This window comes from Bubalus kerabau, chromosome 6 (assembly GCF_029407905.1).
Source record: "Bubalus kerabau isolate K-KA32 ecotype Philippines breed swamp buffalo chromosome 6, PCC_UOA_SB_1v2, whole genome shotgun sequence".
NCBI classification, from domain to species: domain Eukaryota; kingdom Metazoa; phylum Chordata; class Mammalia; order Artiodactyla; family Bovidae; genus Bubalus; species Bubalus kerabau.
In genome coordinates, this window is record NC_073629.1 from 102,697,388 (window position 1) to 102,722,607 (window position 25,220).

The following is a 25,220-nucleotide window of genomic DNA, read 5'->3' on the forward strand; positions in this document are numbered from 1 at the left end:
TCCAGGCTCGTCTGTCCATGGGATTCTCTAGGCAAGAATACTAGGGTGGGTTGCCATTTCCTTCTCCAGGGGATCTTCCCAACCCAGAAATCAAACCCAAGTCTCCTGCATTGCCAGGTGAGTTCTTTACCCCTGAGCCACCAGGGAACTATGTGTTAGGCATATTATATGATATCACCCCCATTTTCAGATTCAGAGACTGATTCCCCCATGTTAAGGAACTAGGCCTCAATGCTGTGTCAGGATATACATGTCCCGCTGTGCCTGGTGCCTAATGTGAATTAGGCTGATGATACTCTGCAGGCATTCTGGGTCCACAGTTTCCAGCAACCCTTTGGAAAGCTGCACAATCTCATTTGAGCCCCACGGCAACCCTACTAGTGTGTGCTGGTTTTATAAAATATTCCTATTCTACAAGTGAACAAAGCAAATCAAGAGAAAGATTAACTCCTCTAAAGGGAGAAGAGCTCCCAGGGCAGATTTCTGAGCCCATGTCTGCCTTTTGCCCACCCTTTGGCTTCCGGTCTTCCCTGCCCTCACCACCTCTTTACAGCATTATCTTACAGTCCTCTGAGAGCTGATCTGATACCTGCTCAGGACCATGCCCTCATCTCCTCAGCAGACACCTGGCACCCAATGGGACTTGGATCCCAGCACCCCTCTCTCGCTGTCTTCATGCCAGCTCTAGAGCCACACAGACCTCACTCTAATCCTGGCTGTGCTACATACCAGGTTGGCCTTCTGAGGTCACCAAACCTCTTTTAGTCTCAACTGTTCATCCGTTAAGTGGGAGTGGTTACAACATCATTCTTGTTATTATAAAAAGGTAGCAGAAATCACTAAGAACAGTGATGGGTGCTCAGTAAGCACAGTGATAGCTACTGCTGGAGATGCAGTGAAATAGATGAGAGTGTCCTGTTCTCAAGACGTTTACCATCTGGTTGGGGAAATTAAAAAATAATGCAGAATAAGTCCAGAGATGTTATGTGAAAGCCAACTTGTAAATATGTGGGGTTCCAAAAGTTTTTCAGTTAGTTGTTTGGTCTCAAAAGCACATGGTCCAAAACCAAAACAAAACATTAAATATGGTGCCATAAAAAGAAAGTTAGAGTTCAGAAGTCTAGCCTTCCAAACTCTTTAAGCCCTTGTATTGCATACTGAACTCTTGCAATAAAAAAATAATACAAAGCACTACCAGTTTAACATATGTAACTAGATAAAGTTTTTAGAGAGTCTTTCGAGCACGGAATGTGTTGTTTACTTTGAATGCTGGTGCTTAAAGTAAATCACCTCTCAGCTGTAGCAGTAAGACCCGGTGGCTATTCTGGAAGGCAGAGCCTCCCAACACGATGTGCCCTAAATAGTGTGCCAGTCCGGTCGGGCTTGGGCAGCCCAGAATCTCCAGCCCTGCCGCCTTCAGCCTTCAGCTTTGAGTGACCTATTTGCCCCATGGGCCCAAATTATTTTTTCCTGCATGTCCCAAAGGGAAAAAGATTGAAAAACACAGCCTCAAAGGTCCAGGAGCCTCTCCTGGGAGCAGGGGGTGGATCCTATTCATCCCTTTGTCTTTGGTTCCCCCATGGACTGAGAGCCTGGAAAATTTCTCATTCTGATGCCTGTTGAGTGAACCAGCACAGAGGCAAGAGTTTGGCAGGAGTGGGATGTGTTGGACAGCGCCCTCTGCAGGTAACAATGTGAAGGGCAGCCTAGGCAAAGATTTGAGGCAGAGGAGGCCTAACAAGGTGCTTGCAAGTCTTGACAGTCCAGTGGGCTGATCAAACAAACAAATCCCAGACCTGGCAACATTGTCCCATGAGGGACCATGGTGACCACCCATCACAAAGTATTAAACATGTTGTCATGAGGTTTGAGAACTGAGTTGGAAAAAAAAAAAAGTAAAAATAGCTAAGATTAGAAGACAGCCTAGGAGCTGTGCTGAGAAGTCCTCACTGAAAGAGGGGAAAGAAAGGAGCCTGTATTTTTCTAAATTTATCTACAGATTATCCTAGGTTGATGTTATGATGCCCATTTTAAAGATGAGCAGACTGAGGCTCAACATTTTGTCTCTTGCTCATCAGTTCTAGCCTGAACAACTCCAGCAGCCAAGCCAGTCCCCCTCCAGATACTCCCCTTTATACTTCCCAGTCCATTTTCCATGATGTTAATTCATTCATCCATTCAGCAAGTGCTTATTGGGCATGGCTCTTTGCCAGGCACTTTGCGAACCACTGGAGGGATATGAGAGTGAACAAAACAGACAAAACCCCTTGACTTCATAGAGGGCAGATAACAAACGGAATAGTGAAATGTGCAGTACGATGGAAGGAGACATACTCTGGAGGAAAGTACAGCCAGGAATGGGGTAAGGGGTGCCAGGCTGGGGCAGGGGTCGCAGTTTTAATCCGGGTATCCAAAATAGGCCCCTTTGCAAAGAGGACACCCAAGTAAAGACTTGAAGGAAGCAAGGAGGGAGGGAGCCACGTTGACAAGCCCAGCTGCATAATTTGTGGGGCCCAGAGCAAAATGAAAAGATGGGGCCTCTTGTTCAAATGTGTTCAGAATTTCAAGATGGTGATGGCAGGACATTAAAGCAAGCACAAGGCCCTTCTAAGCACGGGGCCCGGTGTGCCTGCACAGATCTCACACCCATGTGGACATGTGGAGGTCTGGGGAAAAAACATGCCAGACAGGGAAGAGTAAGTGTAAAGGCCCTGAGGTGGGAGTGGGCCTGGCACATTTAAGGAACAACGAGGAGCCGAATGCAGCTGGAGCAGTGAGCGGGGAGGGAGCAGGAGGACAGGAGATTTGGGAGATGGCAGTTAGGAGATAGTGGATCATGGAGGGCTTTGTAGCCACTGTATGGACTGGTTTTTCCATGGCCAGAGATGGGAACTGCTACAAGGTTTTGAGCCAAGGAGAGGCCCTGAGAGACCTAAAACCCCCCCAGAAGCTTCTCATTGCTCTCAGAATAAAATCCAAACTTCTCTGCCTTGACTTCACAACTTCTCTTGATCTTGTTGCTTCCTATCTTCATCCTTCTCTACTCCCCTCCCCTTGTCCTCCAGCCTTCCTGAGCTACTAACATGCCCAGGCGGTTCCTGACCCTGTCCTGCTGGGTCATGACCTGACCCTGACGCAAGCCCTCAGCCTGGCGTGTGCTTTCATTTCTCTTCACCCACTTTCTCCCCATCCTTGAAACTTTGGCTCAAGCCTCCCCTCTTCCAGGAATACTTCCAGTGTGCTCCTCCCCATGGGGTTAAGACACTCCTGGCAGTGCCCACAATACCTGATTTAGGTCAATATGCCCAGCATCTAGCAAGGGCTTGGCACATCAATGTCCAGTCAATTGAAGAAACACGGCTGGCATGGCATAGGGCTCCAGAGGGAGTCATGCACACTCAGGAGAGGAATTCAGGTTCAAGTCTAGGCCTGCATGCTCCAGTGTGTATGCTAAGTTGCTTTAGTCATGTCCAACTCTTTGTGACTCCAGGGACTATAGCCCTGCATGCTCCTCTGTCCATGGGATTCTCCAGACAAGAATACTGGAATGGGTTGCCATTTCCTCCTCTAGGGGATCTCCCCAACCCAGAGCTCAAACCCATATCTCTTAAGTCTCCTGCATTGACAGGCGGGTTCTTTACAACTAGTGCCACCTGGGAAGCCTCCATCTTTACTCAGTACTCCACTGCCTCCCTCTGTTCATCAGAGTTGGAGGACTAGTGTGGGTGAAAAGGTCACAGTAGGCTCCCTGGAGGAGGTGACACCAGATAGGGTGTGTCCAGTCTGGAGGAGAGGGCCTTTCTAAAGGAAAGACGTGGGACAGGTCTGAGCAGGGACAGGGAGACCTCCACACCCCAGGGGCTGAGGAAGCTAGCCCAGGCCTGAGGTGTGGCCTCGAGGATCCTGGGAGAGGCAGCAGGCAGAGCGGGCTGAGCAGGCTGCGGCTGGGGCCTTGCCAAGGCTCCCATCTCAGACAAGCCAGCTGCCGGGATTCCATGAGAAAGGAGGGAGCTGCCAGGCTGGGCCCTGGGCCTTAGGAATGTGTTGCTGGACAGCGGGGCTGGCCCTCAGTGACAGAGTATCCCCTTCCAGGCTCTACGTGCTGAAGCTGTCGGATGACATCGGAAACTTCGGGGAGGTGCGGTTGCCCCTCCTCGGCTGCCTCGGTGTCTCCTGGGTGGTCGTCTTCCTCTGCCTCATCCGAGGGGTCAAGTCTTCAGGGAAAGTAAGTCCCCCTCCTTCCAGGATCTGTGCCCACCCAGAAATATCCTGCCTCCCCTGCCTGGGTTTTGTGAGTGGACGGGTGGGTGGGGGAGTGATGAAAGCATGTAGGATGGAAAGAGGGACCAGAGGACCCGTGCTGGTTGAGCGGGGTGGGAAGAGCCCAAAGGAGTCCAGTGGGGCCCCTCTCACCCCCAGGTGGTGTACTTTACGGCCACATTCCCCTACGTGGTGCTGACCATCCTGTTCATCCGTGGTGTGACCCTGGAAGGAGCCTTCACGGGCATCATGTACTACCTGACCCCACAGTGGGACAAGATCCTGGAGGCCAAGGTGGGCTGTGGGTGGAAGGTGACCTGGAGGGACGGGGAGGGGCAGAGAGACGCCAGCCTCTGAGCGCAGCTCCTCCTGCAGGTCTGGGGGGACGCCGCCTCCCAGATCTTCTACTCGCTGGGCTGTGCGTGGGGCGGCCTTGTCACCATGGCTTCCTACAACAAGTTCCACAACAACTGTTACCGGTGAGAGTCTCCCTGCCGGCGCTAGGGCTGCTCCCTTGCTCCTGCCCTCTCTGCAGCCTGACCCTGCTTCCCCCAGACCCACCAGATCCAGTGCAGCCTCCTGGCCCGCCAGGACCCTCCCTTCCGCTCACAGCCTGGAGATCCTGGCAGTGCTGGGTCTGGGTCCCATCATTGCAGAACAGAGAACACTTAGGCAGAAGAGAGAAGGGGTGCCGACAGTGATGCCCCAGGGGTCTGTAAGGACTCAGAGCCTCAAGCCCACTTAAGGAGGCCCAGAACAGACCAGAGATGAGAATGGGGGTGCTTTTGTTCCTAGAACTTTCCCCGTCTCCAAGTCTCCCGGCCTGGCCCAAATTGGGCAGAGGAACTAAGCTGCGTGTCCTGACCACGTGCTTCCCTCCCCATTAGAGACAGTGTCATCATCAGCATCACTAACTGTGCCACCAGCGTCTATGCCGGCTTCGTCATCTTCTCCATCCTGGGCTTCATGGCCAATCACCTGGGTGTGGATGTGTCCCGCGTGGCAGACCACGGCCCGGGCCTGGCCTTCGTGGCATACCCAGAGGCCCTCACACTGCTGCCCATTTCCCCACTCTGGTCCCTGCTCTTCTTCTTCATGCTCATCTTGCTGGGGCTGGGCACTCAGGTACGAGGTGCGGGACTCGGGCCTGTGGCTGGGGGCGGGAGGAGGCGGGGCCAAGGGTAGGCCCCTGCTCTGATGGCCGGATCCTGCAGTTTTGCCTCCTAGAGACGTTGGTCACAGCCATTGTGGATGAGGTAGGGAATGAGTGGATCCTGCAGAAAAAGACTTACGTGACCTTGGGCGTGGCTGTGGCTGGCTTCCTTCTGGGCATCCCTCTTACCAGCCAAGTAAGAACCAAGGGAAAGGCTGGGTGGGAGTTGCCAGGGTATGGGGGGAAGACAGGGGAGAGACGGGGACCGTAGCCTCAGGCACCCCTGACTCAGCTGCCCACTGGCCCATAGGCAGGCATCTACTGGCTGCTGCTGATGGACAACTATGCAGCCAGCTTCTCCTTGGTCATCATCTCTTGTATCATGTGTGTGTCCATCATGTACATTTACGGTAAGTGCCCAAGCTTCCACGGCCTCCCATGTCCCATCCCTTGGCCTGCTTATGCTGTCCTGTGGGCTGCTGACCTCCCTCTCTTCAGGGCACCAGAACTACTTCCAGGACATCCAGATGATGCTGGGGTTCCCACCACCCCTCTTCTTCCAGATCTGCTGGCGCTTCGTCTCACCAGCTATCATCTTTGTAAGTTCCTCGCTGGTCCCTCCCCTGCTGCCCCCTTAGCGAGCATCTTTCTGTTGGGAACCAGCCAAGGAAGAGCACGAGCTCTTCAGGCCAGAGCTCCCCCTGGGGGCTCCACACCCACAGCTCTGGTTATTGGAAGTCTGAGCAAAGCTGTATAGAGGCAGACAGGTGTGGAGACTCAGAACCACCCAAGCCCTGGCCTTGGGTTAGGAAGGGAGCACAGGGTCCTGTATTTGACAGAAGACAGTGCCTAGCTTCAGAAGGGGAAAATAGGCTGGCAGCAGCTGAGAGACGGCCCTCTCTCCCTGGTATTTCCACCCAGCATCCCCCCAGAGTCGTCTCAGGAACCATGACTGACATTGGCATTGGGCCTCTGACAGCCTCACTGAACTTGTATCTCTAGTCCCTTATAGCTGAGGTGCTTGGAGTGCTCAGGATATGTGGTGTGAATGCATGTTCCAGAAGCAGGCTGTGCAAGTCAGGTATCAGCTCAGGATCCGGGACACCCTCCTAAGCCACCCTGGAATGGGCTGGCTTGGGAGGGGGAGTTCTGGGTTTCCACCAGTATTCAACACCTGGAAGACAGATCCCCCAGCAGGGAGGTCTGGTGGAAAAAGCCCACCATGACCAAGAACAATATACTAAGTCTCATGATACAACTCTCCATGGTTTCGTTATTATCACCACTTTACAGATGAGGAAACTGAGGCCCTGAGATGTTAAGTAGTTGACCCAACGTTATACAGCTTCTAAGAGTCAGAGCCCTCGTGCGAAGCAGGTGGTTTGATCTGGAGCCTGTGTGCTGGGCCCATGCTGCACTAGAAACAAGTTTAGGAGGAGGAGTGGTCTATGGACTACAAACCTGATTTGGTCCTTTATGATCAGGGTGAGAAGTCGGGGGCTGGGGGGAGGAATTTGCTAGTATAATGGTCCCTCCACAGAAAAGAGGTAGGGCCATCTCTGAGTGACAGAGGGGTCAGCCCGATGGTCTGGGCAGTGTCTGGAGTCGTGCCCTGCATCGTGCCAGCTCCTCTGTGCCGCAGAGAGGTCAGCACCAGATTTCCACTTTGGCTCATGTTTCTGGGGGAAAAAAAAGGCCCCTGAGGGCTGAGGCCTCCCTCACATGGGGTGTGGGATCTTCCCGAGCCTGGCACAGGCACCAGCTCTGGCCACTGGCCCAGCTTTGAAACAGGAGGAGCGGAAGTGTCCTGTAAGCGGTGGGAGGCGGGGGAGGGCAGACGCCACGGCCAAGTGCTGTGCCCTCGGGGGTTGTGGCTTTGGCCCAGGACCTGCCCTGGGGGCAGGAAGCTGCTGCCCTGTGGGGAGACCCAGGGCACTGCCCAGGCAGGGCAGGAGGCAGGAGGCAGCCTGGGTCCAGTGTCTCCAGGAAACTGAGGCAAAGCCCGCAGCATCCTCTCTGTGCTCAGAAAGTCAGGCTGGAATCACCTTTGGGTGAGGATGCCAGGCTCTGTGGATGCGTGCTTCTGGGCTGTTAGTTTTCTTTGGAGGCTTTACTTCTTCATAGTGCTAAAAAGATCTTTAAAAAAATTTTTTTTTTACAAACTCCATCCTTCTATCAGCTCAAATAAAGAATTTGTTCACACATTAGATCAGGCTCTAGTTCCATTCAAGAAACTTGTTATAAGCTCCTCTAAGTGCAGCATTCCCCAAGTGGATACAGGTCTTGACTTCTAGAATTTAGTCACTAAAAAGGCTGGAGGGGCCTGAGCTCCAGGATGCAGCTGAAGGCTTGGGAGGTGTATGCTGAGGCCTCCTGGCAAGCAGCACCCACTGCCCCAGGCCCTCCGGGTGGCCCATGAGCCACCTGCCCATCTTTCCACTTCCTGTAGTATTTTTGTTGCTGCAACCCTAGGCTTTATCTCTGGTGTCCCTTGGCTCTTTCCACAGCAGTTCCTGAGAGCACCACCAACCTGACACGGTTTCTAGGCTTCGGAGCTCCCCCCGGCTGTCCATTGCTGTCTCTGCAGCCATAGACTGGCAGGACTCCTCCCTTTCCTTTCCCCCATTGCTCCCACCTCCCTGCATAAGTCAGTTCAGATCGGCACATAAGATTGTGCCAGGCGCTGTGCTGGGCACTGCAGACCTAGAGCTGATGCAATCCCAGGAGCTCCCAGGTCTGGAGGAAACATTTAAAAAGCGCTTAGTAGATGGAAAATGCCATTGAAGCCTTAAAGGCCATGGATTTGGCCTTACTTCAGCAGGCAGTTGGGGGCCACTGCAAGTCTTTGAGTAGAACTGACTTCCAAGGGCCACAGCAGCTGAACAGTTTCTCGCTGCTTCAGGATTATCCAGAAGCCAGACCCCTCCCCTTCCACAGTGCCCACCTGCCCATCATACCCTGGACCCCTGGTGCCATCAGCTTCCACTACGCAAATGTTGATGTCAACCCTGCCCTCCCTGAGATGCCTCTTTCTAGTCTGGGAAGCTGGAGACGGAGGGGAGCAGTGCTGATAGGAGGCCTAAGGCCGGGTGGGGCTGGGCAGGACTCACGCCCACTCCCAACCCCCACTCTTTGCAGTTCATTCTCATCTTCTCCGTGATCCAGTACCAGCCAATCACCTACAACCAATACCAGTATCCAAGCTGGGCCGTGGCCATTGGCTTCCTCATGGCTCTGTCCTCTGTCATTTGCATTCCACTCTACGCCCTGTTCCAGTTCTGCAGAACAGATGGGGACACCCTCCTCCAGGTGAGGGGTGGGGGCAGGGGCAGCCAGGTGAATCAGAAGGGGTGGATGGATGGATGGTGCTCCAGGGCTCCCTTCTGATGCACTCTGCCCGCCTGTCCCTCCCCCATGCCTACCTCTCCTGCAGCGTTTGAAAAATGCAACAAAGCCAAGCAGAGACTGGGGTCCTGCCCTCCTGGAGCACCGAACGGGGCGTTACGCCCCCACCATTGCACCCTCCCCTGAAGACGGGCTTGAGGTCCAGCCGCTGCACCCAGACAAGGCCCAGATTCCCATGGTGGGCAGTAATGGCTCCAGCCGTCTGCAGGACTCCCGGATATGAGCACAGCTGCTGGGGGGAGTGCCCCACCCCCACCCCGTGCTCCCAACACAGAGACTGGGGAGACGGTGGATAGGTGTCCCCGCCTGCCCCCACCATGCCCTGGCCAGGGGTGGCCCCTGCCACCTTGGCCACCACTGCTAGCGCGATCATTCGTGCTTGTGTCCCTAGTGTTTACAGGTCCTTTGGATGCCAAGATGGCAGCTGGGGGGTGTGGGTGATGGGGGGGTTGCTGGGGGGCCCAATAGCACTTTGGAGGGGGTCTCAGGCCAGGTCCCCAGAGGCCTACTGGGCTTCACGTGGCCTCTGATGCCCCCATACTTTGCCCTGAGCTGAGGTTCTGGGTGGGTCTCCTACCTGTCCCTTGCCCTGAGCCTTTGGCCTCCTGACCAGTGTTCCTGCCCTTGGGGTGGACCCCAGCCTCTGCCCAGGCTAATTCGGATCTTCCTACCTGGAGGCAGGGTGAGGAGCCGGAGGGCTGTGCAGTGTTACGGGTCAGGCTGTGCGGCTCGGCCCTTTTGTCTGTGTGATTATTTTTGTAAAAATTGTATTATCTGTGGTTGCCACCCCCTTGCCCTTGGCCTCAGGCCCAATCTGTCTTCCAGGCCCAGCTGCACCTCACTTGGCGGCTCTGAGGTCTCTGCGCCTCCTTCCAGCACTGGCTGTCAGGGCCAGCCCAGCAGAGGCCCATGACCCAACAGCCCACCCAAAGAACTCGTTTCTGGGGGGTAGGGGTGGGGTGATGCTCAGCAGGAGGTTTGAGCCCAGAGCCCCAGGGAAGGGGACCCTACACGACACCCCCTTTCCTACCACCACCAGGCTAAAGCCCAGTCTTCCTGAACTGGGCGACCCTTGTTCACGTGCCAAATCGCCCCAGCCCACGTGCCCCAACCCCTCTCTGGAGCCAGAACTCCTTCCCCCAAGCCCTGGAGTGTCCGTGTGTCCATCCTCCGTGCCCCTCTGTGCAGTGACAGCCCCGGAAGAGCCGCCTCTAATCCTCTGTAGCAATAATGGTGCGCCTCCCACCCCCGACCATCCGCGCACCACTAGGATTTTAAAGTCCATAGGTTTTAATGAAATTTCTATTCCTGTCTCTGTGGTGCTGCTGTGCTTTGTCTGGGTCCTCCAGGGGAACATGAGTCAGGGCTGGGACAAGACCTCCTGCCAGGCCTTTGGTGGGGGGGTACCTGGGAGGAGAAAGGCCAGAGGCTGTGACAGTCAGGACTGGACACCCAGGACCTGGTGAGAAGGTAGAGTGAGGGCCAAACAGACAGACAGCAGTGGAATCCTGGGGAGGGTTCATCCTAGACTAGATCTGAAGTAGGCTGGGCCCTGGAAGCTGAAAGGGGGCAGTAGCAGACAGGACAAGTGCCAACCGAAGCTGAAGCCTCCTTCCTGAGCAGCCCTTCAGGTTGGGGCCTGGGGAGCTGCACTGGACATCGGAGTAGAAGCTGGCCTTTTCCCGGGGCTGCACTGAATCTTCCGTCCCCAGCGGCAGGTGGAGGCCAGGCTGCGAGGTTTGGGGCAGTGCTCCAGAGGAGGCGCAGGCAGGCAGCACCGGAGAGGCCTGGCCCAAACTCCAGCAGCCCCGTGGAGGCAAGACAGGGGTCCAGGGCCCTGGCTGGAGGACCCCAAGGGCTGTGGCCTGAATGGGAGGGATTAGCTGTGAGGGGCCGTGGCCTGCCTCTCAGCCCGCCCCATCCAGCTGTCTGTCTGCTCTGGGTTACCTGTGGCTGGGGGAGACACAGGAAGGCCTCAGGGGTGCCTGCAGCTCCTGTTGCATGGCTGCCTTCTGTTCCTTTAGCTCTGGAGGAGAGGTTCTACCTGAGACACAGCGCCCAGTCTTCCAGGGTGTGTTACAAGAGCGGGGGGCAGGGGGGCGTGCGGGAGATGAGGGGTGGGGGTGGAACAGAGTGCTGGGTGCTCTGGGGCCTGCTAGGGTCCTCACCTGCGAGGGTGGGCTCTAGGCTTGGCTTAGAGGGCCGAATGGCCCCTGTATATTCGTCTTCCAGGCAGCGCTGCAGGGAGAGCTGGCTTAGTGCCTGACCTTACGACAGGGGCAGGGCAGGTCTCGGCAGGGTGCCCAGGCCAGGATCCCCATGGTGGGGCGCAGGAACTAGCCCGTGCAGTCTCTTCATCCCAACCACATGGGGGCACTCCTGAGAGGAACACCAGCCTCTCCCTGAAAAGCTGAGCTTGGCAAGGGGGTCGCAGGCCTCAATCCAGACTTGGGGAAGAGAAGGAGGCAAAAGACCCGGGCAGACCCAGCAGTTGATCTAAAAGTGCTGACCTCGGACTTAGGGACTCAACTGGAATATGGGTTCACGTACTTAGGGATCACACACATAAGAAGTGTGCACACGGGAAAAACGAACCCAGGGTTCACACAACCTCTGCAGGCACAGACACACACAGACCCATGTGTGTGGATCTCATGCCCTGGGTGAGAGACGGGGGTGTCTACGCTCAGCAGAAGGGCTGGGGGCGGGGCGGCCCAAGACTGCAGCCCACCTGCAGGATGGGAATCTCCCTCTCCAGCGCGCGGCACTCTTCTTCCAGGAGGGCCCTGGAACATGGACAGTGCAGCACCGGAAGCAGCGTGGCAGACCCGTATCTCAGCAGAGCCCTCCAAGCGGTCCCCACCCCCGGCCTCCCCAGGAGCCTCCTCTAGGCCCTCCTATCGCAGCCCACCTCTCCCTCTGCTGCCCTCATGCTGTTCCAGCACAGCCTTGCAGCCCCGCTAGCCTCTTCCTGGGCAGGGTGTGTCCTCTCTCCTTGCCGGCCTCCCAGGGCCCACCCTGAGGAGCAGCATTCTCTCTTCTACACGATAGGACTAGACTTACGGGTCCTCCTGCTTCCATTCTTTCCTGCATCACAGCCCTGCCCCTGCTTTAAAAACTCTGCTATGTGTCATCTTCTCCCACCCCGCAGGATAAAAGTCCTCAGGCCAATGTAGGCATCTGTACTTGACTGATTTCTTGGCAGCAACCTCATTAGCACCCTGCCCTTTCCACCTCTCAGCCCCACTCTCCTGTGTCTCCCAGCCAGGTGTGTTCCCTCCCTTCTCCTCCCAGTCATCCCAGTACATCAGGGTCCATCCACAGTCCCACCCTCTCTGTCTCCACCCCCACTGCACACACTTGGGGGCCTCACCGCAGGTGTCCAGCAACCTGGTCAATGTGGGACATGTTCAGCTGGTCCTTGATGACACTGAGGTCCCAGTGACAGCTGCTGGCAGATGAAGTCAACCTCACTCTCCCATGCTGCTTCACCCCAGGACTTCAGGACACAAATGCCATTTCTCCTAGACAATTTTGTGCTTTTTCACAAAGGCAATACAAGATGGTACTAAAAGGAGGAGATCTGGAGCCTGGGATTGCACATGGGTTCTGCCACCCTTTACTGTGTATGAACCTGGGAAAGTCAATCATCCTTTCTGAGCTTGATGTCCCCTTATGAAGGGGACATCATCCCCTTCATAAGGATGTGTGAGAAATAAGTTGCTACCATTCACTGATGAACATGCTGCTGCTCATTTATCTCATTCAGTCCCCAGTCCTCTCTAACCCAGTCCTCGCAGCCTGGTTGTCCCAGCCTGAGGCACAACTGGCCACTGGATGAAGTCTTTCCTTCCACTCATATCTGTGTGTAGTGCACCCTATTCCTGCAAAGTGCTTCTCTTTGTATCTGTCTGGAAGTCTGCTCCTCATATTCTAAAACCCAGATCGCACCAAGCTCCCAGGGTTGGCACGTGTCTCCTGAGCCTCTGCAGGCCTCATGGGCTGACTCCTACCACAGGTGGCTGTAGAAGTGTCAGTCCCAGACCAGGAGCTCCTCCATGCCCGCAGGTGGGACCTACCAGCTGGCCGGGGTCCTTTGCTCAGCAAGGACAGATCCCGCCTCTCCTATTACTATACCTGGGGTCACCAGCTCTCATCTGGAACATCTCCTGTTCTGGCAAATCACGCCTGGGCTCCTCCAAGGCAAAGCGCAGGACCCTGGGGCTATACTGGACCCAAGCCTGGGTTTGGTCCCTGCAGAAGATGCATAAAGGCAATTCAGGGGCTCCTTCCAGGGAACCACAGGAAAGGTAACCCTGGCCATTTGTCAGTTGCCAGGCTAGCCCATCTGAGTTCTGGAGACAGGCCCCAGCCCCAGGTCTGGAGCTCCAACCTGCCCTCACAGATGGCCTTCCGGCGGAGACCTTGGAGCAGCTGCCGCAGTTCCTGGCGCACAAGATCTCTTACGAGGGGCGGTGGTGCCAGAAGGGAGGAGAGGTCAGAGGTGGGGCGTGATCCAGGGGCTTGGCTAGATCGAGCCTCTTGGAGCAATGATCGTAACATCACCACCTGCAAGGAGAGCTGGGGCACCTCGGTGACTGCGGAGGGAAGTGAAGGGAGGCAGGGGAGCTGGGGGAATGAGGGGCAGGGCAGTTAAATTGGCGAGGGTTAGGCGGACAGTGAGATCCGACAAGAGCTCAAGAGTTACTGGGCAGGGTTAGGGACCCGTAGAAGATGAGCAAATCATCCAAGTCGTGGGACAGATCTGCCGTGGGGCCCACCTTCTTACGCCCCACCTCTGCCCGCAGCTCCAGGCTCAGATCCACCGTCGTCTCCCCTAGAATTCTCTTCACTTCGGGCCGCTCCGGGAGCGGAACGTGCTCTTCCACCAGTTCCCACAGCGACGGGGAGTCCCCAGGCATGGCCCGCCCGCGCCGCCGCCCCCCAGACTCGCGGCCGCACGCTTGGACCTGCGGGACCCCCTGTCCGAGCGCTGGGTTACTGGGATACCGCTAGTCGCCCAGGGCCGGGCACGCCCACTCACGCCTCGCCCGCTTCCGGGTCTCACAGGCCACGCCCCCAGCCTGTCACTCGGACCGGCCTCTCCTAAGCCCCATTTTGTTCTGCCTCCCGTCCCCACGACTAGAGTTGCTTGGTCCAGAGCCGCTGGCCTCTGGCGCTCTTCTGCCCTACTACTGATCGACTCTCGGAGGCCACGGTTTCAGGTCGCTGCCCCGAGAGCCAGGCGGCGGGACTGGGGCCCTAGCTCCGCCTCTTCCGCATGGCCGTCACCCGGGAAACGGGGCCAGCTACCCCCCCCAAGCCCCGCCCCCAGAGAGCCCCGGGCCCGCCCATTCCAGGCGGTGCCGGCTAACAAAGCCCAACCCACAGCCGTGGTAGGTGGTTTCCAAGTCTCAACCATGCACATCAATCTGACCCCAAGCACCTTTCATCCCCGGGCACCTTTAGACTCCAGGGCAGGTGAAAGAACCGAGAAATCTGAGCCCGGTGGGTTTATTACTTCCTTGCCTTTTCCGGCCAGGAGGCAGCGGCAGGGTAAAATTTGTCCTTCCAGCCCGCGTAAGTCTAGTGAACCTCTGCGCTTCTAGGGATTTGGGGAACCTGGACAGTCCGGACCAGACAGATTGGGCCAGGCGCCCTTCCCCAAACACACCAGGATCCGGGATTAGGGATCCAGATCCCCATCCCCAAACAGACAAAGGGCTTCTCCATTCACGTTTTTTACTAAAGCACCCACACAAGTTTCTGTGCAATGTACAAACACGAGCCGGTCCTGGGGCTACTGCCTTCTCTCTGAGAGGCGGGGTGGGGCTGGAACCCAACTGATCCAAGCCCCATCCGCCCCCATGCAAAGCCCAACCCCAAGATCCCAGGCAGCGACACAGCACCCCCTCTGGTCCCCTCCTGGGGCTGCTCCTCAGCAGGGGGTGCCCCAGAGTTTGCCCCCTACAATGTTGAGTGAAAAAGGTTTCCCCTCCCCTGGGAGTGTGGGGGATCCTCAGGTCTGAGAATTCCCCCTGGAAGCGACATTGCCCCCTAGTCATACCTCCCACTCTTCTAGGCCCTAGGGGACTCAAGGGGGGGAAACTGAGGCACAGAGAGGTGGAGTGACCTGGCCCAGGCCACTCGGCGAGGCAGTGCAGGGGCTGACCCAACCCTGACAGTGAGGGGGGCTGAACTGGGGAGGGAGGAGCAGGAAGGGTTGACCCCAGAGACGGCCACCCTTGAGGGGCCTGCCCAGGATGGAAGCTCCCCCAAAGTAGGTTCTGAAACTTCCAAGTGCAGCTGGCGGGTGCCTACTGAAGACCCTCAGAAAACAGAGCCCACAGTCTCAGTCCTGGGGGATCCACCACAGAGCAGCTGCCAGCCAGGCTGTAGGTCAGTCCTCTGACAGGCAATCCTTGGCACTGGGAGCCTTTGTCCACTGGTGTCATCCCCGAGGAGGCCACGAAGGGGGCCGCCCAATGTCCACTGTGATATTGGTGAAGAGTGGTTGCCGAGACACCTCTAAGACCTGGTACCGCACTGACCCGATGCCGTCCCGCTTCATGGTCAGCTTCGTGTTTTGAATCTTGGTAAACCTAGACAGGATAGAAGTGGGTCTAGATCAGGGCTCACCACCAAACCCAGTAGGGATCACTGGGCCCAAGGCTCACGCCCTCCTGGCATCTTCCTGGGGTGACTCAGTTCTCCTCGATATCCCCTCCACTTGCCTGGGGCCCTTTGGCTCTTGCAACAACCCTCAAAACAGAGATCTCACCCCCTTCAGTCCAGAATCATGACACACTCACCAATTTTTCTCTCACTGCAGACCTAGACACAGGGTACCCCACAGACACCTCAAATACAACGTGTCCTGTATCATATGCATCATCTTTACTCCCCACACCCACCATCTCTGTGCCACCTTCTCTGTTCCTCATCCTTTAATCATGTCTTCACCATCTATTTATTGAGCAGTCTCCGTGTGCCAGGCCCTCTCTAAGCACCAAGGTCACAGCCATGAACAGAACTGCAAAGTCCTTACTCTCATGGCAAGTCTTTACCACTAGGGCAGACAAGCAATAGACAAGGAAGACACCAGAATACTGAGGGAGCCAGCAGAGGGAAACGGCAGACAGGATGACTGCCGTGGAAGGGGTGGGTGTGGGCCATCAAGCTGACAGCAGAGGAAGAGCTTTCCAGGCAGAGGTAAAAGCACAGGCTGACCCTAAACTGAAAATGAGAATTTGCACAGCAGAGTGGCTAGAGCTTAGTGGGCCAAGCAGAAAACCCAGAGTAAGATTAGCTGGGAGGTTAGAGCATGTATGGGCAAGCCTCTGTAAGTCAGAGGAAACAGCTTTTTATTCTGTGAGTTAAAAAACACTGAGGGATTTTTAGCCCAGTCTGGGAAAGGGAGGGCCAGGGAACATGAGCTACAAAGAGCCTGCACTAGAGCAGAAGTAAAGGGAAAAGTGGACCGGCTCAGATACCTTGCAGGGGCGGCACTGATAAGACCTGCTGATGGTCCAGATATGTAGGGTGAGAGCAAGAAGAATCCAGGAGAACTCCTAGATCTGAGGCAAAAGCAACCAGCTAGATGAAACGAGCATCCACAGAGTTCCTTAAGCCAGAAATAACTTGCTATCTTGGCCATGCAGATATCACTAACCAAGGATGGCACCGAGACATGGACTCTGGCCTGTGCTTCTAAAGCCCCACTGCCACCCTCATCCCAACTGTTTTGATCCTCTCCATCCTTCTTGGCTCACTTCAGATCCCTCTCTGGAGCCAGTCCAACACTGAGTGCCCCTCCTCAGATACCCCAAAGCCCCTCTTCTCCCAGCCTGTCGTCCCTTCCCTACTCACCATAGTTATTAACTTAACTGCTTTTTTATCAGCTCCCTGGATGCCCAGTACTTCATGCTTCTGCCAGATATCAACCCTACATCATTACAGCCACCTCCCTCCCCACTCTGACACCCTGGCTTCAGAGAAAAACATCCTACTGGTCTGGTGGGTGCATGCCAGTTTCACATGCAGCATACCCCCTGGGCTCCACTGAGTCCTTTGAGCCTGGTCTACTTTCCTCCTGCTCCACTCAGCAGCCCTGCCAGTCCTTCACCTTCTTCAAACTCAAAGGGTGATCCTTCCAAAGCCAAATGTGGTCTCGTCCCTTCCCCACATGAAAGCCCTTCCATGACTCCCCAGCACCTCTGGGACAAAACTGAAACTCCCAACCTGGGATCAGCAGTGACCCCCATCCTGTCACTCCCAGCCTTCAGAATGTAATAATGAAGAGTTTCAGGCTCTCTGCGTATACAATGGACGTACACATTCCAGACTCCTACACATCTGATTCCTTTTATCCAGACTAGCCTCCTCCATCAGCCTGGTGAATACAGTACTGTACCCAAGGTAGGTGTGTGACAAATATTTGTAGAATGAATAACTCTTTTCAAACTCCAGTTTACCATCACCTCCTCCAGGAATACTCCATGCTCCAGTACTTTAGCCACCTGATGTGAACAGCTGACTCATTGGAAAAGACCCTGATGCTGGGAAAGACTGAAGGCAGAAGTAGAAGAGGGTGACAGAGGATGAGATGGTTGGATGGCATCACCAATTCAATGGAATGAATTTGGGCAAACTCCAGGAGACGGTGAAGGATGGGGAAGACTGGCATGCTGCAGTCTATGGGGTCATAAAGAGTCGGACACAACTTGGCAACTGAACAATAGCCTCCAGGAAGCCTCCCACCATCACTCCCTCTTCTGCCAGGACAGAACCTTGCCCTGATCACCTTGTGCTGTATCTGCTGGTCTCCCTCCCTAGACTGAAATTCACACAAGCTGCCCAGCAGGGATTAGGTCTAAGTGCTCTGGATCCCCTAACACGCCTCCTGCTCTCCACCACCCATCTCACATGCCCTCAGGCATTTCTCCTAGCCACCATTAAGACACCGATGGGGCTTCCTCCTCAGAGACCAGCCACCTATTCAATCTCAGAGGGCTCAGCAGTGTCTTTCCACTCCCGCCACCCCACACTGCTCGGGGCAATCTCTGTTAGGTCCCTAGGCCCTGGAGCTGTGCCCTGGGCCTGCTGTCTCTTGTCCTATCTGTTCAGGCTGGAGTGAGGTCTGTGAGGGCCCAAGAGGAATGCAAGTTACTCAGTGACAATTTGAGCCCCACCTTTAAATTTCAGTCATTGCAATCAGGCCAGGGGTGAGAGTAGAGCTGGGGACTAAGGGCCAAGGGTGGGGGTGCTGGGAGTCATCAGGAGTCAAGGATCAGGGGCCTTGGGATCACCTCTGGGGATCGGCAGCACTGGGACATCACCTCTATGGGGTAAGGGGCCAGGACGGCTGGGGTTGAGGGTGCTGGGGGGTCACCTTTGAGGGTTGGGCTCGTTATGCTTGTCCCGGTCGTGCTTGATCATTCGGTAGCGGCCTATGCGGATGTCTGGACGCGAGATCTTCATCCCAGCCAGGGAGATCCTGGGGTCAGGGACAGCCGGGCTGGAGTGGGCACCAGGATGGGCGAAGAGCCCCGCCCAGTCTGTGCCCACCATCCATACCCCATCGACTTCCCACCCGACCCCCGCTCACCGGTTGAAGATGTCGTCATCCTCACCACCCCAACCCCAGTACTCGTTGGGGAAGCCATTGATTCTCAGGAACTGGGATTTATTCAGGCCCGACACACCTCCGAAGTAGCCAGCATAGGGCAGCCTGGGGCACGGAAGACATGCATCAGTGAGGGGCCTGAGGGGATTCCAGATAGAGGTCTGGCAACAAGTGGGGGAAGGGGGCTGGGAGTGATGGCCGGGGCGGGACAGGGAGGCATGGGTCCAGCAGAGAAGGGGGCCCTCACCGGAAGCCAAATTTGTCCATGGCAATGGCAAAGTGGCGGGGCTGGTCACCACAGCGGTACAGGTTGCGGTCATCCATGGGGACCAGGTCCACGTCACTGAAGATGAAGCAGTTGTAGGTGGAGTCCTCCTTGAGTGCCTCTAGGAAACCCACGTTGAGCAGCTTGGCCCGGTTGAAGGTGTCCTCACCGTGCTGGGGTTGGTAGAGGAGATAGGTCGGCTCTGGGCCTGAGACTTAGAAACATCTGCCACTTTACCACTGTCCAGAGTGGTCCCTGCAGACCTAGCACTACCCGTCAACTCATCCTCCACTGGGGCCTCCAGACTCTCGGGATCAAATCCAGCTCTTTATCCTAGACCTAGCTTTGCAAAGCCTTTTAGAATTTGGCTCCATCTCCTCTCTGGCCAATGACCTCAGAACCCCCAAGCCCAGCTATACTATATTTCTCCACAACCCCAGAACATGCCAGACTCTTTCCTGCCTCCAGGCCTCAGTGTTAGCAGTTGCCCCTGTCTGGAATGCTCTCCTTCTCCACTTCTCAAATTCATGTCTGGAAAGGCCTCTGTTAGCAAACCTCCCTGCCCCAGTATAATTACTCATTCCCTCCCCTGTGCTTCACTTATGCCAGGTCCATTCAAACGGTTACAATTTAGGGCTCTCGTTTCATTCATTCCTTCAATCATGCCCCTCGGCCCTGTCCTTGGTGCCAGGCATCTTCTCTGTGCCATTGAGGATCTTAAAGATGAGTGGCCCTGAGCACACTGCTTCCCTACTGAGCATGTCATGGAGTGAAATGAACAAAGAATGTCCCCAAATGGCCAGCATCTAAGATGCAGAGACCATGGGGACTGAGCCACCTGTCCCCTCTGGCTCTTGTAGATCCATGTCCAACTCCCTGGGCAGCCTCTGGGACCAGGCTCAGTTCACTTGTCTCCCCAACAAAATGAGAGGCATTGTGAGCCTGGAGTCCCCCAAGAAATGGGGCTGTGGGACCAGGTCTCCGGCCAGAGGAAGGAGGGTTTCATGGAAGGAGCTGGCTGGCCCCTGAAGTCCCTGCACCAACCCATGATCTCCAGGCTGGAGCCAGAGAGGCTCCTGGTCTTCAAGTAGGCTCCTTGGAAGGAGAGGAGGAGTAGCCCCTCCTCCCTACCAGCCAACCTGGGCCCAAGAGAGCAAGAGCTGCTCCCTTGGACCCTGAACGGCCCGGCCCCACCTGCTCTCTTTCCTCCTTGCCCTGAACCTTCTTTCCCACCAGCCCTTGGAGCAATGGTCCATTTTCTCCATCTGCACTCCTTCCTAACCTCTCTCACCACCACGGAGCCCTAGGTTTCTCCCACAGGGCTCATAAATGTGCCCATTTCTCTCCCACCCAAAGAAAGCCCTTCCTTTAGACCCCACCCTACCTTTTGCGTTCCCTTCTCAGCAGAATTTTTTTTTTTTTTAATAAAGAGTTGTCTCCAATTGGCTACTTGCATTTTGTCAGATCTGATTCCTTCTGCAACCCACTGCAATCTGCTTCCGCCCCCACCATGCCCCTGAAATGGCTCTCACTGGGCCCACCTTGTTGCTAAATCCACTGGACGCTTCTCGGTCTACATCCTTCCTTACTCCCCCAGCAGCGCTCACGCAGCTGCCACGCTGCCTTCTTGACGCTTATTCCTGGGTGCTGGGACACCAAGTTCTCTTGGGTCTCCTCGAACCTTTCTGGCCAACCCTCGCAGCCTCTGTGGTCTTTCTTCACCCATTCCTTACATGCTGGCTTTCTCCTCTCAGCTCCCAGGCCCCACCCCAGGTAGACTGAACATGGCTGGTTTTAGGGACCATCTATATACTGGTGGCTCCCAGATCCCTCTCCACCTCAGACTTCACTCCTAGGTCAGTTCATTCGTCCAAATGCCTGCTGACCATTCCTCTTATACTTCCCCCAGGCACTCAAACTCATCACATGCAAAAAAGACACATTCTCCCCCAGACCCGGCCCAGATCCTGTGTTCCCATCTCACAGGCGCGACCATACACAGGGCCAGCAGTCAAGACAGAGAGCCTCAAGGTGTCCTGGCACCTCCCTTTCCTCTCAGCTACAGTATCACATCTCTCCTCTCATCCGCACGACTCCTGCCCAACTCTCAGGCACATTCACCACCTCCACCCTGAACACAGTAGCCTCTTCCCAACCAGGCGCCCTACCTCCCAGCTCCCCTTCCACCCCATTGTCCACATGTAGTCAGAGCAATCTTTCTAAGAAGCACACATACACATTACCCTCTCCCTAAAACCTCACTATGGGAACTCCCCTGGTGGTCCAGGGGTTAAGAATCTGCCTTCCAGTGTAGGGGACATGGGTTTGATCCCTGGTTGGGAACTAAGATCCCACATGCCATGGGGATCCCACCTAAGCCTGTGCACTGCAGCTACCGAGCCCACACACTCTAGAGCCCACACCGTAACTAGAGAGCCTGTGTTGCCCCCAGTGAAGACCCAGCAGAGCCAAAAAAAGACACAACGGTGCCCCATCACTTTCACGCTGGAATCCAGCTGCTTGAGATGCCTCCTGGGACCCTTGTGGCTGTGGCCTCCACTAGTCCTCCCAACCTCACCTCTGCTACCCACCCTGCATGTGGCATCTCTCGCCTCAGCTGACAGTTCCCAAACACAGGAGACCAGTTCTCTCACTGGGGCCTGGGGCCTCCTCGCCTAGAATGCTTGCCTTCCCCAGTCCCTCCACCGGCTGATGCCTATTTATCCCTCAAGACCCATCTCAATGGTTGCTTCCCCACCCTGGGGCTAAACTGGGCCGCTTGGTCACTTCACAGCTCCCTGCTCCTACTCCAGTTCCTGGAGTCTAAAGGGATCCAAGTTCAAGTCTGGGGATTCTCTGTGGGGAGGAGGGCCTGCATCAGACCTTCTCCAGGCCCCAGCAGCCAGCCCCAGCCAGGCCCATGGCGGTGGGCTTGGAGCCTGAGCTGAATTCCTGGACCTCAGCTGTGCTCGGCACCTGGCCCTAAGGTAGTCTTGATCTCTCTTTCAGGTCTAACTCTCTCTCTGCTCAGGGCCCTCAATATCTCATAGCCAGTGTACCCTAAGCTACCACCACCAAGGGGTGGGGCCTACCAAAGGTAAACAATGGCACTCACCCACAACAGAGGCTACGCACACCTGGCAGTGTGTCTGCCACCACTAACACGTATGCAATCCCCTGAAGGCACATGCAAACCCACATATGCACACAGTGACATACACGGACCCCCACACGTATATCGCATGTCCACACAACTATCCAGGCATCCATGAATGCCCCCAACCGCACAGATGCACCAACAGGCACGTGGGCCCCTCCCCACAGGTGCTCGTGGGTTCCCTGGTGGCCGGTGACCAGCCTGGAGGCTGCGGCTGCGCACCTGGTTGATGACGTAGATGCCATAGCGTAGCCGCTGTCGCCTGAGGATGGGATGCAGATAGTGGAGCCAGTAGCGTAGGTGGTGTTCCCGGTGTCGGAAGGGGATGATGACGGCCACCGTCTGGGCCGGGGTGCAGTCAGGAGGCGTATAGCGGCCACCGAGGAGGACTCCTGGGTTCTCCCTCTGCACCCGCTCCAGGGGCATGGGTGAGGTGAACTCAATCAGCAGTCGGCCCACTGCAGGCAGGACAGGGGCAGGAATTAGGTCTTCATCGGAACCCAAGGACGCCAGCCCCCTCCCTCTACCTGGGGTGGGCCAGGGAATCCCAGGAATAGCCCTCTACCAACACACAACACCTGTGGCGCCCCCGGGGGTCAAGACTCCACTCCCCCAGACCTTGGCCCACCCCTAGAGGCAAGCCCACCCCGCAGGCTCACCAAGGCCAGGCGGCGAGTCAGGACAGGGTGGCAGGACAGGAGCCGTGGGGCCGGGCCGGGCGCTGGGAGCCTCGGGGAGCCCGGAGCTGGGGGCAGTGGCGTTTGGCCGAGAGCAGTTGGTGCTGGTGCTGCTGCTGGCAGCTGGGTGGAGGGCACGGGAGGGGCCGCGTGCACTGAAGCGGCTGAAGAAGGCCAAGTGCTGGGCGTAGACGTCAAAGTAGAGGATGACGGCCACGAGGAAGTGCAGCAGGCAGAGAAGGAGCACGGCCTTGCACACGCGCTCCAGCGTCCCCCCCAGCAGTCTGCTCATCCCGCAGGCGGCCGCCGGCCCGCCCAATGGGCCCGGGCATCCGGCTGCCGGCCTGAGCAGGGGTGGGAGAGAGACACACCCAGCAGGTCAGGGCCTGAGGGGCAAGGCCACCCACCCACCTTCTGTGCACTGCTCACATTCTTAGACGTGCATGCTCACACTTACCTGCTCACACCCCTTGACTTAAATTCTACCTGTAAATGCACACACACGGTCCCTGGCAACTCACTACTCATGCATCTTCACACACTTGAGTACTAACCCACACGTGCTTTCCTTCCTCATCCTCATTGACACATAGACACATGGAAAGCCTCACCTACCCTCACACTTGGGTCAGTGTCCTTCTTACCCAACTTCACACCCTCTCCCCAACCATGGATCATGGGCACATGACCTCTGATCACACCAGCTCATATCTGAACACAGAAACACACTTATGTACAGACCCACACGGGTTCTCTGTGCCCCAGAGAACAAACGCCCACAGGGTAGCATCCTCAACCCAGGAGTCCTGGTCTGAGGAAAGGAGAGCATTTACTGAGTATTTACCATGCCAGAGCACTTGGTACTCAAGACTTCATTTAGTCCTCCTGGAACATGGGGGTGGGCAGTGATTTCTTTGGTCAGGTCCCAGTGGGGAGTAGGCCAGGCCATCTGGGAGCAGGCTGGGAAGTGGCCCTCAGCATGCAGGTGGCCCAAATTTGAACAAGATGTTTATAGGATCACTTCCCTCTGGAGCAAGAGGTGAAAAGACAGGATGGGGCCCAGGACATCCCTCCCATAAGACCTCAAGGATTGGTTCTGATTCCCAGAAAGGGAAATGCTTGGCCCCTGGAGACAGCATGTCAGGAGAGGGTTTTGCCTGGGCCATGGCTCTAACTGTGGGTCCCACAGCAGTAACACTTCTGGGGGCACTTCTGGCAGTGCTTCAGAGAGCAGGCTGAGTCCCCCTCAGATACACAGTATCTATCACACACAAACACCCTGGGTCCCAGCTACAGTCAGATACACTGTAGCTGCACTCAGATACACAGAGAACTACATTAAGAGTCACAGACACGCCTGGGTGACGGTAACAATAATGCCCCGAGTTACCCACTCACAAACAAAGCCGCGCTCCTGGGCTTACACAGTCACACAGACAGGCTCCCTGGCAGCTCACAACACCCCGACCCACGTGCAAACACTCCCACCACTCCCTCCGGGTCAGGGGTTTTGGGTCAGGCTGCCGGTCAAGCTGCGAGGTGAGTTTGGGCGGGGCTGGAAGGCTGAGTGGCCTGAACACGTGGCACCCCTGGACCGGGAAGCAGCGAAGACCGGGTGGGTGTGGAACCTGGGGGGAAGGGGGCTTGGAGAAGAGGATGTGGGTTGGGGGTCGAGGCAAAGCGGCGACGTAAGTGGAGCGCCTCCCCACGCCACGAGGCCGGGGTGGAGAGAGGACAATAAGGGAGCCTGGCTGGGGGCGGGCAGAGGAGCCCGAGGGGGACGCGGGGAGCCGAGGGATGGGGGTAGGGTGGGGTGACGGCAGGCCGGGGTCTGGCCGCCAGCGCCTCTCACCGGGTCCTGGGCGGGGATCTCGGGGCCGCGCTCGGGGCGCCCCTCGCGGGGCCGGGTCTGGAATCTCGGGGCCCCGAGCTGGGGGCCGCGAGCGCCCCCCTCTCACCCAGCGCTCGGGGCTCAGCAGGGGGCGCCGCTCCGGCTCCGGCTGGATTCCGGGCTCCGGCGGCTGCGGTCGGCTCCGTTCCCCATGGCCCGGCCCCGCCGCCTTCCTCCTCCCGGTCAGCGGCCCCCGCGGCCCCCAGGCCGCCTCCTGCCGCCGCCGCCGCCGCGGGCCATGGAGCCGAGCCGCCCCGGGGGGCAGGGCGGGGCCGGGCGGCCGGGCAGACCCACGGACCCGCCGACCGACGGACCACAGCGCCGCCGCCTCCCTCCCGCTCTACGGCGCCTCGGAGGGGCAGGCCCGGCCGGCGCGCCCGCGCGCGCGTCCCCGCGGCCCCCGCCTCCAGCGCGCCCGTACCCGCCGCGCGCCTCCGACGCCCGCCCCTGCTGGCCGCCGAGCGCGGCCGCGGAGCGAGGGTACCGAGGACCAGGGAGGGGCAGGAGAAATTCATCATCCAAGGGCTCCGAACCGGAGGTGTGGATGGGTCAAACCCGTTTTGGAAGAATGGGGTCTGGTTGGAGCGCGAACTCAGCCAAACAAGGTCACCTGGAAGTTCGGCAGGGAGGTCAGGAATTTGTTGGCTCATCGATGGGAGCAGAATCAAAAGGTCCACCGGTGCAGATGGCTGCTAGTTGGGCAGGACGCTTAAAGGTGTGAATTGGTGTGTGTGGCAGGGGCTTCTAGGGGAACAGGAGGTTGGGTAAGAGGTTGGACAGGCGGGGC

The 25,220-nt window shown here is 56.9% G+C and overlaps 3 protein-coding genes across 6 annotated transcripts in view; 1 reads left to right on the top strand and 2 right to left on the bottom strand.

The window, feature by feature from the left end:
* The window catches only part of SLC6A9 (solute carrier family 6 member 9), a 30,514-nt gene extending 21,280 nt beyond the window's left edge, over positions 1 to 9,234 (top strand). Inside the window, exons 6-14 of the mRNA XM_055586112.1 lie at positions 4,093 to 4,225; positions 4,420 to 4,554; positions 4,636 to 4,739; positions 5,148 to 5,385; positions 5,475 to 5,609; positions 5,724 to 5,823; positions 5,912 to 6,012; positions 8,552 to 8,722; positions 8,847 to 9,234. Coding sequence (XP_055442087.1) covers positions 4,093 to 4,225; positions 4,420 to 4,554; positions 4,636 to 4,739; positions 5,148 to 5,385; positions 5,475 to 5,609; positions 5,724 to 5,823; positions 5,912 to 6,012; positions 8,552 to 8,722; positions 8,847 to 9,041 — 1,312 coding nt within the window. The 3' untranslated portion in view covers positions 9,042 to 9,234. The remainder of the gene's footprint in view (positions 1 to 4,092; positions 4,226 to 4,419; positions 4,555 to 4,635; positions 4,740 to 5,147; positions 5,386 to 5,474; positions 5,610 to 5,723; positions 5,824 to 5,911; positions 6,013 to 8,551; positions 8,723 to 8,846) is intronic.
* A 420-nt stretch (positions 9,235 to 9,654) lies between these two features.
* Positions 9,655 to 14,409, bottom strand: CCDC24 (coiled-coil domain containing 24). Of its 2 annotated transcripts, none has more exons than XM_055586114.1 (8): positions 13,615 to 14,409; positions 13,212 to 13,387; positions 12,956 to 13,072; positions 12,192 to 12,269; positions 11,550 to 11,604; positions 10,987 to 11,056; positions 10,766 to 10,844; positions 9,655 to 10,683 (listed from the first exon to the last, which is right to left on the bottom strand). In XM_055586114.1, exons 1-8 carry the CDS (start codon positions 13,738 to 13,740, stop codon positions 10,446 to 10,448), a joined length of 939 nt encoding a protein of 312 aa, XP_055442089.1. In that variant the 5' UTR covers positions 13,741 to 14,409; the 3' UTR covers positions 9,655 to 10,445. The 2 variants fall into 2 exon arrangements, with proteins under 2 accessions (XP_055442089.1, XP_055442088.1); XM_055586113.1 differs by having other exon boundaries at positions 12,192 to 12,266; positions 12,956 to 13,103; positions 13,192 to 13,387.
* Positions 14,410 to 14,543: 134 nt separating this feature from the next.
* On the bottom strand, positions 14,544 to 24,790 carry B4GALT2 (beta-1,4-galactosyltransferase 2). Of its 3 annotated transcripts, none has more exons than XM_055586110.1 (7): positions 24,395 to 24,790; positions 22,525 to 22,886; positions 22,088 to 22,323; positions 18,691 to 18,881; positions 18,426 to 18,548; positions 18,210 to 18,314; positions 14,544 to 15,420 (listed from the first exon to the last, which is right to left on the bottom strand). In XM_055586110.1, the coding sequence occupies exons 2-7, from the start codon at positions 22,832 to 22,834 to the stop codon at positions 15,270 to 15,272; spliced, it is 1,116 nt and encodes a 371-aa protein (XP_055442085.1). In that variant the 5' UTR covers positions 22,835 to 22,886; positions 24,395 to 24,790; the 3' UTR covers positions 14,544 to 15,269. The 3 variants fall into 3 exon arrangements, with proteins under 3 accessions (XP_055442085.1, XP_055442083.1, XP_055442084.1); XM_055586108.1 differs by having other exon boundaries at positions 24,501 to 24,640; XM_055586109.1 differs by lacking the exon at positions 24,395 to 24,790 and adding an exon at positions 23,387 to 23,569.
* Positions 24,791 to 25,220: the final 430 nt, after the last annotated feature.

Bases quoted from the DNA above. Each gene is read 5' to 3' on its own strand.
- CCDC24 (XM_055586113.1), bottom strand. From the start codon at position 13,740: ATGCCTGGGGACTCCCCGTCGCTGTGGGAACTGGTGGAAGAGCACGTT. The intron at 12,267-12,955 runs GTATAGTAATAG...ATCTGCCAGCAG, and splicing joins ATGAGAGCTGGTGACCCCAG to CTGTCACTGGGACCTCAGTG. The intron at 11,605-12,191 runs GTGAGGCCCCCA...TCCATGTTCCAG, and splicing joins CAGGTTGCTGGACACCTGCG to GGCCCTCCTGGAAGAAGAGT.
- B4GALT2 (XM_055586110.1), bottom strand. From the start codon at position 22,834: ATGAGCAGACTGCTGGGGGGGACGCTGGAGCGCGTGTGCAAGGCCGTG. The intron at 18,549-18,690 runs GTGAGGGCCCCC...TCCGTGCCCCAG, and splicing joins ATGGACAAATTTGGCTTCCG to GCTGCCCTATGCTGGCTACT. The intron at 18,315-18,425 runs GTGAGCGGGGGT...CCCTGACCCCAG, and splicing joins GATGACGACATCTTCAACCG to GATCTCCCTGGCTGGGATGA.